The sequence below is a fragment of the Octopus bimaculoides genome, chromosome 10, assembly GCF_001194135.2.
Source record: "Octopus bimaculoides isolate UCB-OBI-ISO-001 chromosome 10, ASM119413v2, whole genome shotgun sequence".
NCBI classification, from domain to species: domain Eukaryota; kingdom Metazoa; phylum Mollusca; class Cephalopoda; order Octopoda; family Octopodidae; genus Octopus; species Octopus bimaculoides.
The window spans coordinates 55,136,319-55,150,233 of record NC_068990.1 but is presented as its reverse complement, the minus strand read 5'-3'; the positions used below and the strand labels follow the sequence as shown (position 1 = coordinate 55,150,233).

Sequence of the window (13,915 nt, the reverse complement as noted above, 5' to 3'; positions counted from 1 at the left end):
ACACACACACACACACACACACACACACACACACACACACACACACACACATGCACACACAGACACACATGATTCTCATCTGCTTCATCCAGTGTGCTGCAGCCATCAAGTGTCATTAAAATCTTCCTGTCATAAGATTCAGGGATTATAATATGTCAGGTAGATGCAACTTTTCAACAATGTTGTCAGCTGAGTGGGTTGGAGGTATACGAAATGAATTACCTTACTCAAAGAACACATGACTTTACAATTGAGTTCAACTCAAGAGACAAGCCACTAAGCCAGGTACCTAACATATACATATTTTTTCTAGTTTAACATTGTCACCTGGTCTTTGGGTACTTTTAGCAGAGTCCATTCTTTACAAGAGATAAGACAGGTCTTTGGTTTGATGATAGCTTGGTATCTTGATGCTCTGCTTAGTACTGAACCTTTTCTTGTGTATTGTCGCTATTTGTTTGAGAACAGAAGTAAAGAGTGTTCTCCGCCATCAGAGGCTTGCTGTCAGTTGCAACAATGATTCACCATGCTCATGAATAGTAATGTAAGAGTAGTCCTAATCTGTGGCAGCCCAACCAATCTCAACTGGAGGTCCTGTAATGTCTATAGTGCTAACCTTTCCCATTTGACGAAGTTAATGAGAAAGCTTCTATGTCAACAATTTTCTGACTTTTTATTATTGAGATCCATTTTGTCAAATAGATATACTTCCTTCTTAGTCTCAACCTTCATTCTGCTAATTAAAGTTTTGCTGGTTTGTATAACATGCTAAGGATATGCAAATTAATTCTGGCAATTTCTTTCTATTGGCCAGTAAAAATAAAATGTGTGTACAATGTCATATGAAATGAGAGCAATTTCAGAGAGTACTCCACTGTCAACAAGTTAACTCAGTTCCCATGTCTGAAGTGTACTTGCATGAAGATGAATATATTTGGTTCCTGTACTGTAAGGGTTAAAAAAAAAAATAGATATGAGCCACATTTAACATCTGATAATTTTCTTTGGGAAATATTATCAGTTTTTGTTTGCTACAAATACTGACTTGTGGCCTTTATACATTTGAGTTATGGCTCAACATATTCATGAATTTTTATCAAATATTTCCAAAGTAAAAATTTTATTGTTGCTGACATTTCGGTATCACACTGCAACCCATTTTGAGTCATAGGTTTGGAATTACTACTACACATAATACTCCAATCTGTTAGAAATCACAGCCAAATCTCCTTCATATTTACCTCAACCCTTAATGTCTTTAAAAAAATGGATATGTAGCCTTAGATACACTATATCTAGGGCATTGTCATGATTTTAATTATAAATCAGCTTGATTAAGCTTATCTGGTCATGATGGCTTAAACAAACAAAAATATTAAAGATCAAACACGTAAAATTTATCATTATGAAAAATGACTTTAATTCTTTGATTCTTTTATACACAGTGCCTGGTTACATATCTTAGATGTCAGAGGAACGAACAGTTTGGTGGAAGCACACCAAATAGAAGAATTGTATGCAATACTGAACACTTTTTTGGAAGAACTGAGCAACAAGTCACAAGTGGCAGTTGCACTTTGTCAATGCAATGTTCCTGGTAAGATGCCTTTGACATTACTCTGTTCTGGCAAATTGTTTTCAATTTTACTACATGTATATGTGTGCACGAGTGTATCTGCTTGTGTATATATATACATTACATACATATAAATATGTGGCTGTGTGGTAAGAAGCATGCTTCCTGGCTACATGGTTCCAGGTTCAGTCCCACTGCATGGCACCTTGCACAAGTGTCTTCTACTATAGCCTTGGGCTGACCAAAGCTTCGTGAGTGGGTTTGGTAGACAGAAATTGTGTGTGTGTGTGTGTGTGTTTGTCCCTCCATCACTACTCAACAACCAGTTTTGGTGTGTTTACGTCCCCATAACTTAGCAGTTTGGGAAAGGAGATTGATAGAATAAGTACTAGGCTTTAAAAAATAAGTTGTGGGGTTGATTTGTTCTATTAAAACCCTTCAAGGCAGTGCTCCAGCATGGCCACAGTCCATTGACTGAAACAAGTAAAAGAATAAAAATATATATATGGAGAGAGAGAGAGAGAGAGAGTGGCAGTACAGGCAGGTGTGATTGTGTGGTAAGAAGCTTCCCAACCTAATAGTTCTTAATTAAGTCCCTATGTGTGGTACCTTGAGTAAGTGTCTTCTACTACAACCCTGGACCAACTAAAGCCTTGAGTATAGATTGAGTAGATTTGGTAGATGAAACAGAAAGAAAGCTTGTCGTGTGTGTGTGTGTGTGTGTGTGTGCACATGTACATGCATGTTTGAAATTGTATACTTCAAAAATTTCTCTCTCAATTTTTAAATTTTCATTCTTCAGAGAAACAGAATTTCTCATCCAGCCTTCATATTCGGAATGGAGACCTCGTAGTTTTAGAGGAGTCATTCAAGGTCTTCAAAGATAGTGAATATATAGTTGGAAAGTGTCTACGAACTGAAAGGGAAGGCGAGTTTTCCAAAGATATCATTCACCCTTTAGCAATTGCTGGTATACCAAACAACACTCATTTGGTAAGCATGCATTTCTTATTTTGGTTGGTTTTTCTCTTTATATTTTTATTTATTTTACATAGTATTACTGTACACAATAGCATTGTTGGTTGCAGGTTTTTGTGCATGTGTATATGAGAGAGAAGGAGACTACATTTACATATGTGTGTGTGTGAGGAGAGAGAAAGAGAGAGAGGTAGATAGACCATGTGTCTGCACGTGTGTGTGTTTATCATTCACAAGATTTGTATTAATTTATGATAATTATTTTTGTAAGTTTATTCAAGTATTTTATTATAGCAACTACATTATGAACTCAGCAGTGAACTGAAACCCTCCTACCAATGTATTATTAGCAACAGAAGCTGTACAAATACCAAAAAAGTAATTTTTATATCCAGCTTAATGCGGATGTCTTGTTAGAACACTAAATACAGTGTTATTAGTCTTGAGAGATCTTCTCATATTGACACTTGGTGCTTAAAAGCACACACATAGATCATAGCAGATGAGATGTGTCTGTCATAGGTACTGGAATTCCAATATCACATAATTTCATTTTACTGAAAATCATCAGTGGGAGGTGTTTGATCAGTGCATGCTAGCCAATCTCACTGCTATGATATACAGAATATCAGCATCTTTTCAGACACTGCTGTCACAAATAGCCGACAGGTTTACTAGAAATTAATTATTAGCATCAGAAGCAGAATTAATACCAAAAGGCAATATTTATATCCAACTTAATATGGCTGTTTTCTTAGAACACTGAATTAGCCTTGAGAGATCCTCTCATATAGGCACTTGGTGCATAAAAGCATTCTCATAGATCATAGCAGATGATAATTGTCTGTCATGGGCTCTATTAAAGTAAAGTGACACATCTTTGATACTCGTTGTGTGAATAAATAATTAGATGGTCTATGCTAATTCCTTTTCTTATGCTTCTTTAGAGAAAGAGCTTATTTCTATATAAGCGTCTTTATTCAAAGTGTTGTTGTTATTGTTGCTGTTGTTTAGTCACAAATCAATCTGATTGAACTAACCTATGTTTAAATACATTCCAACTGTACACATTTCATCTTTTTTCTCTGGAGTTCCGTAGCCAGTGTATCTTTCAATTTTTTAAATGATGGCAGGGTGTAGTTTTAGGAAGATTTGGCTATCATTTCTAACTGGTTGAACACTGATATAAAGCAGTTATAGGCAACCTGTGACCTGCATGAGTTTCTGAAATGCATGCTTAACAAAATATTATCTTTACTTTTTAAATAGTGTAGCTTGTCTGATGATGAGCCATGTCTCATGCAGTCCAGTTCATCAAAAATGTTGCTCATGCCTAATATAGGGGCTCCCTTGTAAACTTACTGTTGTTGATATTGCCATTGTCCATGTCAACCTGACTGAACAGAGCTATGTTTAAAAGGTTTTTCAGCTTTAGCCACTCAATTCTTCTTTCAGATAGTGTGTCTAGGTCCAGATTATTCAATGTGCCCCTCTATTTTGTGATGGGCGGGTATCATTTAAGGGATATTTGGTTGCCATTTCTAGAGATGTGAACAATCATCTAGTGGCTCTCTCACTGGCTTATCTTTACCTATGTTGTTGATGCAGCTTCATTCTTAGTTGATCAAACAAACCTATGATTAAAAGTATCCCATTAAAAGTATCATTAGAGCATAGGACAGAATATCTTGTGGTATTTTCCCAGGTCATTTGCATACTGAATAGTTTAAATCACATGAAGATCAACTTTGCCTTTCATCCTTTCAGGGTTGATAAAACTAAGTATCATATTTTCCAGCATATAAACCAAATTGTTCTGATCAAAATTTACAGCCAAATATGATAGGTGAACTTATACATCAAGATATCTTTGGAGGACCAAAAATTTCATGTGAAATGCAGCAGGATTGTGAAAGATAGTGACAATATTTGAATGTTTGCACTACATGTTCATACTATATACTATGTCCACTTGTACTCTGGAAATTTATGGTATCATTCCAGAGGAGAGAATTGGTAGACCTGTTCAAGTGTCAGTGTAGATGCCTTGTGGGTATTTGTTCCAGTATTCTGTGTTTTTGAGTGGTTTATTTGATCAATCACCCTGTTTAAGACTACCACTTGCTTCTTGGGTATGTTAAATGGAGTTCACTTTGTGGCAAGCATTTGGGCCAAGTCTATGGTTTGAGGATAACTTCTTCCCACTAGTTTTGGAGGCCTTAAGAAAAATTAAGGGTCATGAGTCCTGTCCTTCCCTTCCTGATTAAATGGTAAAAATAAAAGGTCATGAACATGCCTTGTCTACCAAAATGTGTCATGAACAACACTTTCCTAATGCATTTCTATTTTCAAGTCAGTATGGTGTGGTTTGAGGGAGATTTTGTTGCTATTTCTAGCATATTTCTAGCATACAATCATGTGAGAAAGCTCCATATATGTGTATTATATAGGTGACTGTATTATTTTGATTCATATGACTTATGTTCTTTTAGCATTATATGGATATGTCTTCATAAATATGCTGAAAATTTGAACTAACATATTTGTACCTAAAGTTGTATTATATTAAAATAAAATATACTTCAGAATACACTGGCATCACACTTGAAAACTATAGAATGGTCACAAGAACATGTTGGAAGATACTACAGTTACAATTTAGATGAATATGGCAAAGAACATTTACAGTAAGTCATTGTTCTCATTACATTTATCAATAATCTGAACTCAGTAAAAAATTAAAAAAACAAATATCATGAGAGTCAGTGGTCATGAACATTTTGAGGAAAAGCCTTTTGCTGTTCCTTTCAATGATATATATACTAAATATAGGGATCTCTTCTATAGCACTTTTGAGAAATCAGCGAGTGATTAAATGAGTGTCTAACAGTAAAGTACTTGATTATTTTCCACTCATCATCTTTTATCTTTTATATTTTACTTGTTTCAGTCATTAGACTGCAGCTATGCTGGGGCACCACCTTGCAGAATTTCTATTCGAATGAATCGACCCCAGTTCTTATTTCTTTTTGTTTTTTAAGCCTGGTACTTATTCTATTAGTTTCTTTTGTTGAACTGCTAAGTTAGGGGATGTTAACACACCAACACCAGTTGTCAAGTGGTTACACACACACAAAGTTACACACACACATATATACATGTATATGATGGACTTCTATTGAATTCACCCACAGGCTTTGATTGGCCCAATACTATAGTAGAAGATACTTATCCAAGGTGCCATGCAGTGGGACTGAGCCTAGAATCATGTAGGGAAGCAAACTTCTTATGACACAGCCACACCTGTGCCTAATGCATAATTTATTCACTTAGCATGAATGTAAATAATAATAACATTCTTCAATGAGCTTTAAGTCAAGTCCCTTTCTTAACTCATTTGAATAAAGCATTCATTTTGAAGTTAACATTGCATATCTATTCCAATAGATAGGTGTCAATTCTTTCTTTTTTCCTTTTATTGGGGGACAAAACTAAACCCTGCAACACATTTTAGTCCAGCACTCTACTGCTCCATACTTCCTCATTGTCCTCTCTACCATTGATTACCACACAAAACTTATCTAATATTTCCTGTGAGCCACCTGGTCAAACAGATTGACATTTCAACCCACCTGACACTGCTCTTGGGTCTATGATACACACGTCCTGTCTTAAAATGATTTAAATTAAGAATTTTCCATCAAAATTTCATGTTGATTCATTTCCTAAACATCAGCTTAACAATGACAGAGTTATTTTACTAAATTCTTCCTTATTTTAAGAATTAACTGAAACAAAAGCAGTGCATTTCAATAAATATTTGATAACAAAATGGTTAACCAGTTCTTTAAAACCTAATTTAAACAAAAATAAACTAAGAGAATTAACTCAAAGTGGCCAGTAACATATATCTGATTAAGATAGAGTATATCAAGTAACAAACAATATAAATTCTTGACTTATTAAAATGATCTCTGCCTCTAGAGGATGGATTGTCTGCATCTATTCTCTTATCTCCAGACAATAAGCCTGTCCTATTCCATAATAGTATATCAGTTTTGGAGAATACTTGATTCTTGAGATGATCTCCCCTTCTCAAGTGGAGGCAAAGACAATTTTAATAACTCAATTTATTTTGTATGTTATTTGACAAACTTGTATTTGCCTATGCTTTAAAAACATAATTTAATGCTGACAACTACTAGCATTATATTAACACAGAATATTCTCCTAATACCTTGCCTCATTTATTACTTAATTTCATTTAACTTTTGAATTTCCATCTTCTTTCAGACCAACTGAAGTTAGTGTGACAAAGATGTTATCCAGGACATCATTAAAAAGAAATGGATTCAGTGACCATTGGAAACACAGTAAGGAACCCATCAAGCATCCACTGAGTAAGAAGATTCAACAGAGGGCAGATCTGAAGCACTCTGCCTGCAAGATCTACCAAGGTGAGTCTTCCTTATGATTTAATTTTCTTCAATATTTAACATGATATCCAATATATGATAATAGCAAGAGGGAAAAAAATTAAATACAAATGATATATAGGTGCAGGAGTGGCTGTGTGTTGCTTACCAACCATATGGTCCCACTGCATGGCACCTTGGGCAAGTGTCTTCTACTATAGCCTCAGGCCAACCAAAACCTTGTGAGTAGATTTGGTAGACGGAAACTGAAAGAAGCTTATCATATATGTGTGTGTATGTGTGTGTGTGTGTGTGTGTGTGTGTGTCAGTATTTTTCCCCAACATCAGTTGACAACCGATGCTGGTGTGTCTATGCCCCCGTAAAGAGACTGATAGAATAAGTACTAGGATTACAAAAAATAAGTCCTGGGGTCGATTTGCTCAATTAAAGGCAATGCTCCAGCATGGCCACAGTCAAATGACTGAAACAAGCAAAAGAATAAAAGAAAGAATATTAAGTATCTGAACACATATTTATAAAATATTAATTTCAAATTTTGGCACAAGGCCAGAAATTTCAGGTAAGTGGATAAGTCACTGACCCCAATGCTCAACTGGTTGTTATTTTATCAACTTTGAAAGGATGAAAGGCAAAGTCAACCTCAACGGAATTTGAACTCAGAATGTAAAGATTTGATGTGCACTCTTTTCCACCTTATTTTGTAATCAGATGAAATATTTTCACTAATGATTAATATTTTCACAAATGATTAATGAATGAAAGCAAAAGACAATTTTTCTCTATTTTTCTCTCTACTAACCTTTTAACTGCAGAAATCTGCAATAGCCATTCAAAATGCTGTTAATGATTCTTCCAGTTCACAAGGGCATCACATGAAAGGAGCAGTTATCTATGTGTCTATGCTATATTTTTTGTTTAATAGGTTTGCTCAGCTACTCTTTCTTATGAAAAGACTAATTCTTCCCTATCTTCCCTCCGCTTTTCTTTTGCAGCAATCCTAATGTATATGGAGGATATTAGAAGAATAGAAGCAATCTCTGATATTGTATTGGCCACTGACAAGATATTTGAAATTGCAGTACGAAATGTAAGTTTATTTTCCTTCTTACTTGTTTCAGTCATTGGGCTGTGGTCATGCTGGGGCACTATATTGAAGAGTTTTTGGTCAAACAAATTGACCCAGTACTTACTTCTTAAGCCAGGGACTTATTCTATCAGTTTCTTTTGGTGAATGGGTGAGTTACAGAGACATAAACAAACCAACACAAGTTGGCAAGTGGTTGGGAAGAAAACTCAAACACAACACACATGCACACACACACACATACACATGTATGTATATGATATATATATCATAAAGTATCCAGTTTACACTGAAAATTGGTTGGTGTTTGGAAGGGCATCCAGCTGTAAAGACCTTGCCAAAGCAGACCTCATCAGTGTTGGTGCCATGTAAAAAGCACCTAGGCTACTCTATAAAGTGGTTTGCATTATGAAGGGCATCTAGCTGTAAGAACTATGCCAAAACAGACCTTGCTGGTGCTGGTGCTACATGAAAAGCACCCAATCCACTCTGTAAGGTCGTTGGTATTAGGAAGGGCATCCAGCTGTGAAAACCAAGCCAAAACAAACAGTAAAGGCCAATTGCCATATATTCTTCCATAACTGCCATCTCTAAAGAGCATAGGGTTCCATAATCGGGCTGTTATCTAACACCCCATTGAACCCCTAGTGCGATACTGATTGGTAAGATAGACCATGTGGATGTATAATACTGTACACTTTGATTAGTATACCCACTCTATTGACAAATATATGAGAGTATATTTTTTCTGAATATTGAATTCTTAGACTGCTACATACATACAAGCACAGAAGCATGTGCACACACACACACACACACACACACACACACACACACACACACACACAATAGGTTCTTTCAGTTTCCATCTACCAAATCTACTCATAGACATTTGCCCAAGGTGCCATGAATCTGAAACCATGTGGTTGGGAAGCAAACTTCTTAACCACACAGCCACATTACCTATGCCTAATATTTTTTGTCGTATTTTTACATCTACATTTGCACTATTTTCTATTACAAATGTTGTAGTTTGGTAATTAAGTAGCCAAAGTCAAAGCTTAATGGAAGTACAAAATTTTGTTCTTGCTCGAAGTATTTTCTTTGGCTTACCCTCCAAATAAATATTCACCAGTTATAAGTATTGTACAGCCATTAAATATAAGCTGAGAACTTCAAAAGTTTGTAAAAATGAACATAAGTAATAAGAAATAGAAAACAATTTGAGTTACATTTAATTTGGACTCTTTCCCACCTTATTTCGTAATCAGATGAAATATTTTCACTAGTCATTAGCAAATGATTAGTGAATGAAAGCAAAAAGACATTTTTCTCCATTTTTTTACTCTACTAACCCTTTAACTGCAGAAATCAGATATATCCGCTCAAAATCTTATTACCTTTAACTGTGGAAAGCAGTTTTATATACCAATCTGTCTTTTATTGAGGAATGTCATGTTTGAAACTATGTTTTGTTAAGATATATCAAGTTTATTTAAGCAATGTGATTTGTAGAAAATATCAATTGTATTGTTTGGTAGTTATTTAATGTCATTACTGGAATAATCCTGATATCTAATTTCACAGTTAAAAAAGTTAACACTTGTAACCATGAAAATATTGCTGTTTCTATGAGTATAATTAGCTAAAATTACAGTTTGTTTTTAATTTCATTTTCTGTATAGTTAATTTTTTTTTTTTTTTTATATATACAAACTGCAATTTATCCAGTATTTGACATGCTTTAATAGCACCGCAATATCTTTAAAATCCAATTACTTAATTTTTTTCATAAGAATTATACATTTTTCTTAATGATTCATCATCATCATCAGCATCATCATCATTATTTTATGTTCACTTTTCCATGCTTGTATGGGTCAGGTGGAAATTTTTGAGGCAAATTTTCTACCACATGATGCCTTTCCTGTCACCAACCTTCATCTATTTCCAGGCACGTTAAAATTTCTTCATGGCCAAACATGTTTTTCATGGAAGACTGGAAACAAACAACATCACTTGTATGATAGTGATGCTTGTTTTACAACCATCACATGATGTCAAGACAAGAGTACACATAAATGCATAAAATGGGCTTCTTTCAGTTTCCATCCATTAAATCTGCTCACAAGGCTTTGGTTACTCACAAGGCTTAGTTTGGCCCAAGGCTTTGAGAGAGAGACACTTTCCCAAAGTGCCACACAGTAGGACTGAACCTGAGATTACATGATTAAGAAGCAAGTTTCTTAACCACACACCTATGCCTTATATGTATCTTGATAATAAAAATATTTGGAGTTTTTATCTGTGGCAGTTCTTGAGGTTCCAGAAAAATGAGTCAGGTAATCAGTCCAACAAACGAATAATTAAGTTCATCTCCTTGTGGTGACCAACATGATCGATATTCATTTCATGTGAATAATCCATGAAGACTTATGGGATTGAAGAGCTTACCACATCTCATTCTCCCTCAAACATCAGTTCCAACTTTGAAGGTGATGGAGATAAGAGATATCATATGGGCCAAATATGCCAAACTCATTAATATTGCCATGCTATCTTGACACCGACAAGTGTGTTCTGTCAGTCTTAATACCAATTTTTGTCAGCTGAGTGAATTAGAATAACAAAGTAATGTGTCTTGTGCAAAGACAAAACACACCATCCAGGCCAGGAATGAAATCTATGACTTTATGATTAAAAGCTAATTGCCTAGCCAATTAGCCATATATTGATTGGCTTTTACTTAAGTCAAAATTTTAAAAAATTTTGATGGTTAAGCCAGTTTCTCTATTTTACTTTGTAAAGAATGTCTCATCTTTTTCACTTTACAGAAACACTTGCGTAATGAAATTTACATTCAACTCATCAAACAGTTGACTGAAAATGATGATGTGTAAGTTTGTCTATTTTATATCATTGAAACGGCAGATAAACAGTAAAAGATAAATGTGTTTGAAGTGTAATGCTGTATGACCATGACACATGAAAGGTAAACATTGCAGTGGAATCAAGCGAGTAGGGATTTGAACTAGATATGGATGTGCAATATATTAAATGTGGATGTATGAGTTTAAGTGAATTGCAAAGACTGGTGTGAAAAAAAAAAAAAATGACAGTAATAGTTTGCACATGTTATACAAAAAAATGAAACATAGGGAAGTGTGTTGACAATGAAAGATGCTTATAACAGAAGCAGATAGATCAAAGAGTATTTAGGATGAAAATATTAGATTAGATCTGAAAAGTTTGGGCTAAACTATCAAACTGATTGCCAAAGACTTACTCATGAAAACACTACAACCTCTAGTCCACATATGTGCTGCCATACTACCACTTCTCCTTGTCTAATATATATACAATAGCTTCTGTTGCTCTGAACTAGTTACATAGTAACATTTTCATTTATGTCTATCTAATGCAACCATCTTATCATCTTTACTGCCCTCCTTTTACTGTTTAAACAGCCATTGTTCCCACCCCATGACATCCTGCACTAACTACTACTTCCAAAACTTCCTCAGAATATCAGCCCTCACTAGAATTTCCTCTCTTACTATGTTTTTCTGATAGATATTAACTTTCAGACATGGAAGATGAACATCAACCATATGAAAGTCACTAGTCTCAGAGAGCCTTTGAAAGGTCACAGGCAATGACCTGTCTTCTCACAAAGGTATAAAAATGGTTAAGGACCAAGACATGCAGCAATACTGTGTTTCAAACAGATCCATCTCATATCAGGATCAGAAAACAGACACTCAAACAATGATGATGATGATGATTTCAGTCATTACATCTAACTTAAAGCATTCAATGTATTTACATTACTGTCTTCTTTTACATTTTTCATTCGTTAGTCTGTGGCCATGCTGGGGCACTGCATTTAAGGTTGTAGTTTTCACAAATTGACTCCAGTACTCATCTTTTCAAGCCTGAAACTTATCCTATCAGTCTCTTTTGCTGAACTGTTAAGTTACATGGACGTAAACAAACCAACTGTCAAGTGATGGTGGGCGACAAAACACAAAGATACACACACACACACACACACACATGAAACAATAGAAGAGAAAGATGAATGAGAAAAAAATGGTCATATATATCTATATATATATATATATATTCTTTTTCTGATTACCTTTTCCTCTTTTATTGCTTCTTTTCCACTTTTATTGCTTCTTTTCCACTTTTCTTCTGATGAAGGACTAACGGTTTGAAATGTGAAGATCCTTTCCACACACACACACACACACACACGTGTGTGTGTGTGGTGTGTGAGGGAGTGTGTGTTTGTGTATGCATGTGTGTGTAAACAAAACTTTCACATAACACCTATCTGCCAAATTACTTTCATAAGGTTTTGGTCAACCTAAGGTTATCATAGAAGACAATTGCCAAAAGTGTTGATAACCTAGAACCATATAGCCATGCTTGAGTCCATAAGCTCTAATGAGTAGTTCTATGATTAAAGGCATTCTTGCTATGACCATTCCATCTTATTTTTAGACAATGCTTGCTGAGTCTTTCCCCTTTTTTTTTTTTGAAAAACGACAGTGTATTTTGCTGTGACATAGGTTACTGCATTTCATTTTAAGTCTATCAATAAAAAGACTAAAGCAAGTCTCTCACATTCATATTCTTAAGTAATTAATTTCTCTTCACCTCCATAAAAGAATTCTTAAAAGAAAAACAAAAAAAAAAAAGCATTCTTTATTTTGTATGTGTTAAAACTTTGAGTATTTGTACATTTATTTCTTGTATTATTTCTAAAACAGAACAAGTCGAAATAAAGGTTGGGTGCTTATGTGGTTGTTAACTGGTTGTGTAATACCACAAGAGGATATGTATCAAGAACTTTTGAAATTCTTGCAAGTCAGTGAAAGCTGTTTGGCTGAACAATGTTTCAATCGAATAAAGATTCTAAGACTGTAAGTATATATACAAAAAAGTAATGCATTTCTTAATAATTTAATTACACTGTGTAATATGATTTTTTTTCCCTTGGGTAGCACCTGTTATTTCCTGTTTGAAAAATAGCTAATATTTCCTTCAAACTTTGCTTTTGTTACATTTATTCAAACCCCATAGAATCCCTCTCAACACATGGCTATGATGCTCCCCTACTACTCCTGCTCATGATCAGAGATGCACATACAGTCAGCCATTAAGACACATGCTCAAGTGGTCAAGGTCAAGCAACTGACAAACAGATCTGTGGTATTGAGCAGAATATTTGCTTTAATAATATTTTTGCTTCAGTAACTCAGTGCGGAATCCATCTGAATGCTCTAAGTGGGGGTGTGGGAGGTACTCTAGGTAGGCCCTACTTCATGCGTGAAATCCACCACAGTTTGCATGTTTATAGCTGTGTTATACTTATTATAAATAACTATTTCATTCCTTACAAAAATGCAACACATACATACACATCCTCACACACACATATATACCCTGAGGTTAAATGTTTATGAAAATAGAGCATGACCTCTTAGAATGAAGTGCTTAGAGTATTGAGTATGAACATGTTTTTATTAAAGGCATATTATTCTTTTGAGAACATGTCAGTGACCAAAGTAGTGCTACTTCTTATATATCTATTAACAGATCAAAACATATAAGCACAATGTTCTATGTTTTATTTATTTAGACCACTGGACTGCAGACATGCTGGGGAACCAGCTTGAAGGGTTTAGTCAAATAAGTCAATCCCTCACTCTCTTTTGTAAAACTGCTAAATTATGAGGACATAAACAAACCAACATCAGTTGTCAAGCTGGTGGGAGATACGACAAAGACATATACGTGTGTGTGTGTGTGTGTGTGTGTGTGTGTGTGTG

General features: G+C 34.9%; 1 protein-coding gene across 2 annotated transcripts in view; it reads left to right on the top strand.

Moving 5' to 3' along the window:
* LOC106872589 (myosin-VIIa) overlaps positions 1 to 13,915 on the top strand; it is a 99,496-nt gene that overhangs the window by 61,110 nt on the left and 24,471 nt on the right. For both annotated transcript variants that reach the window (XM_052971213.1, XM_014919623.2), the window contains 7 exons: positions 1,446 to 1,597; positions 2,379 to 2,569; positions 5,141 to 5,241; positions 6,848 to 7,011; positions 7,984 to 8,078; positions 10,910 to 10,971; positions 12,854 to 13,006. In XM_052971213.1, the coding sequence (XP_052827173.1) occupies positions 1,446 to 1,597; positions 2,379 to 2,569; positions 5,141 to 5,241; positions 6,848 to 7,011; positions 7,984 to 8,078; positions 10,910 to 10,971; positions 12,854 to 13,006 (918 nt within the window). The remainder of the gene's footprint in view (positions 1 to 1,445; positions 1,598 to 2,378; positions 2,570 to 5,140; positions 5,242 to 6,847; positions 7,012 to 7,983; positions 8,079 to 10,909; positions 10,972 to 12,853; positions 13,007 to 13,915) is intronic.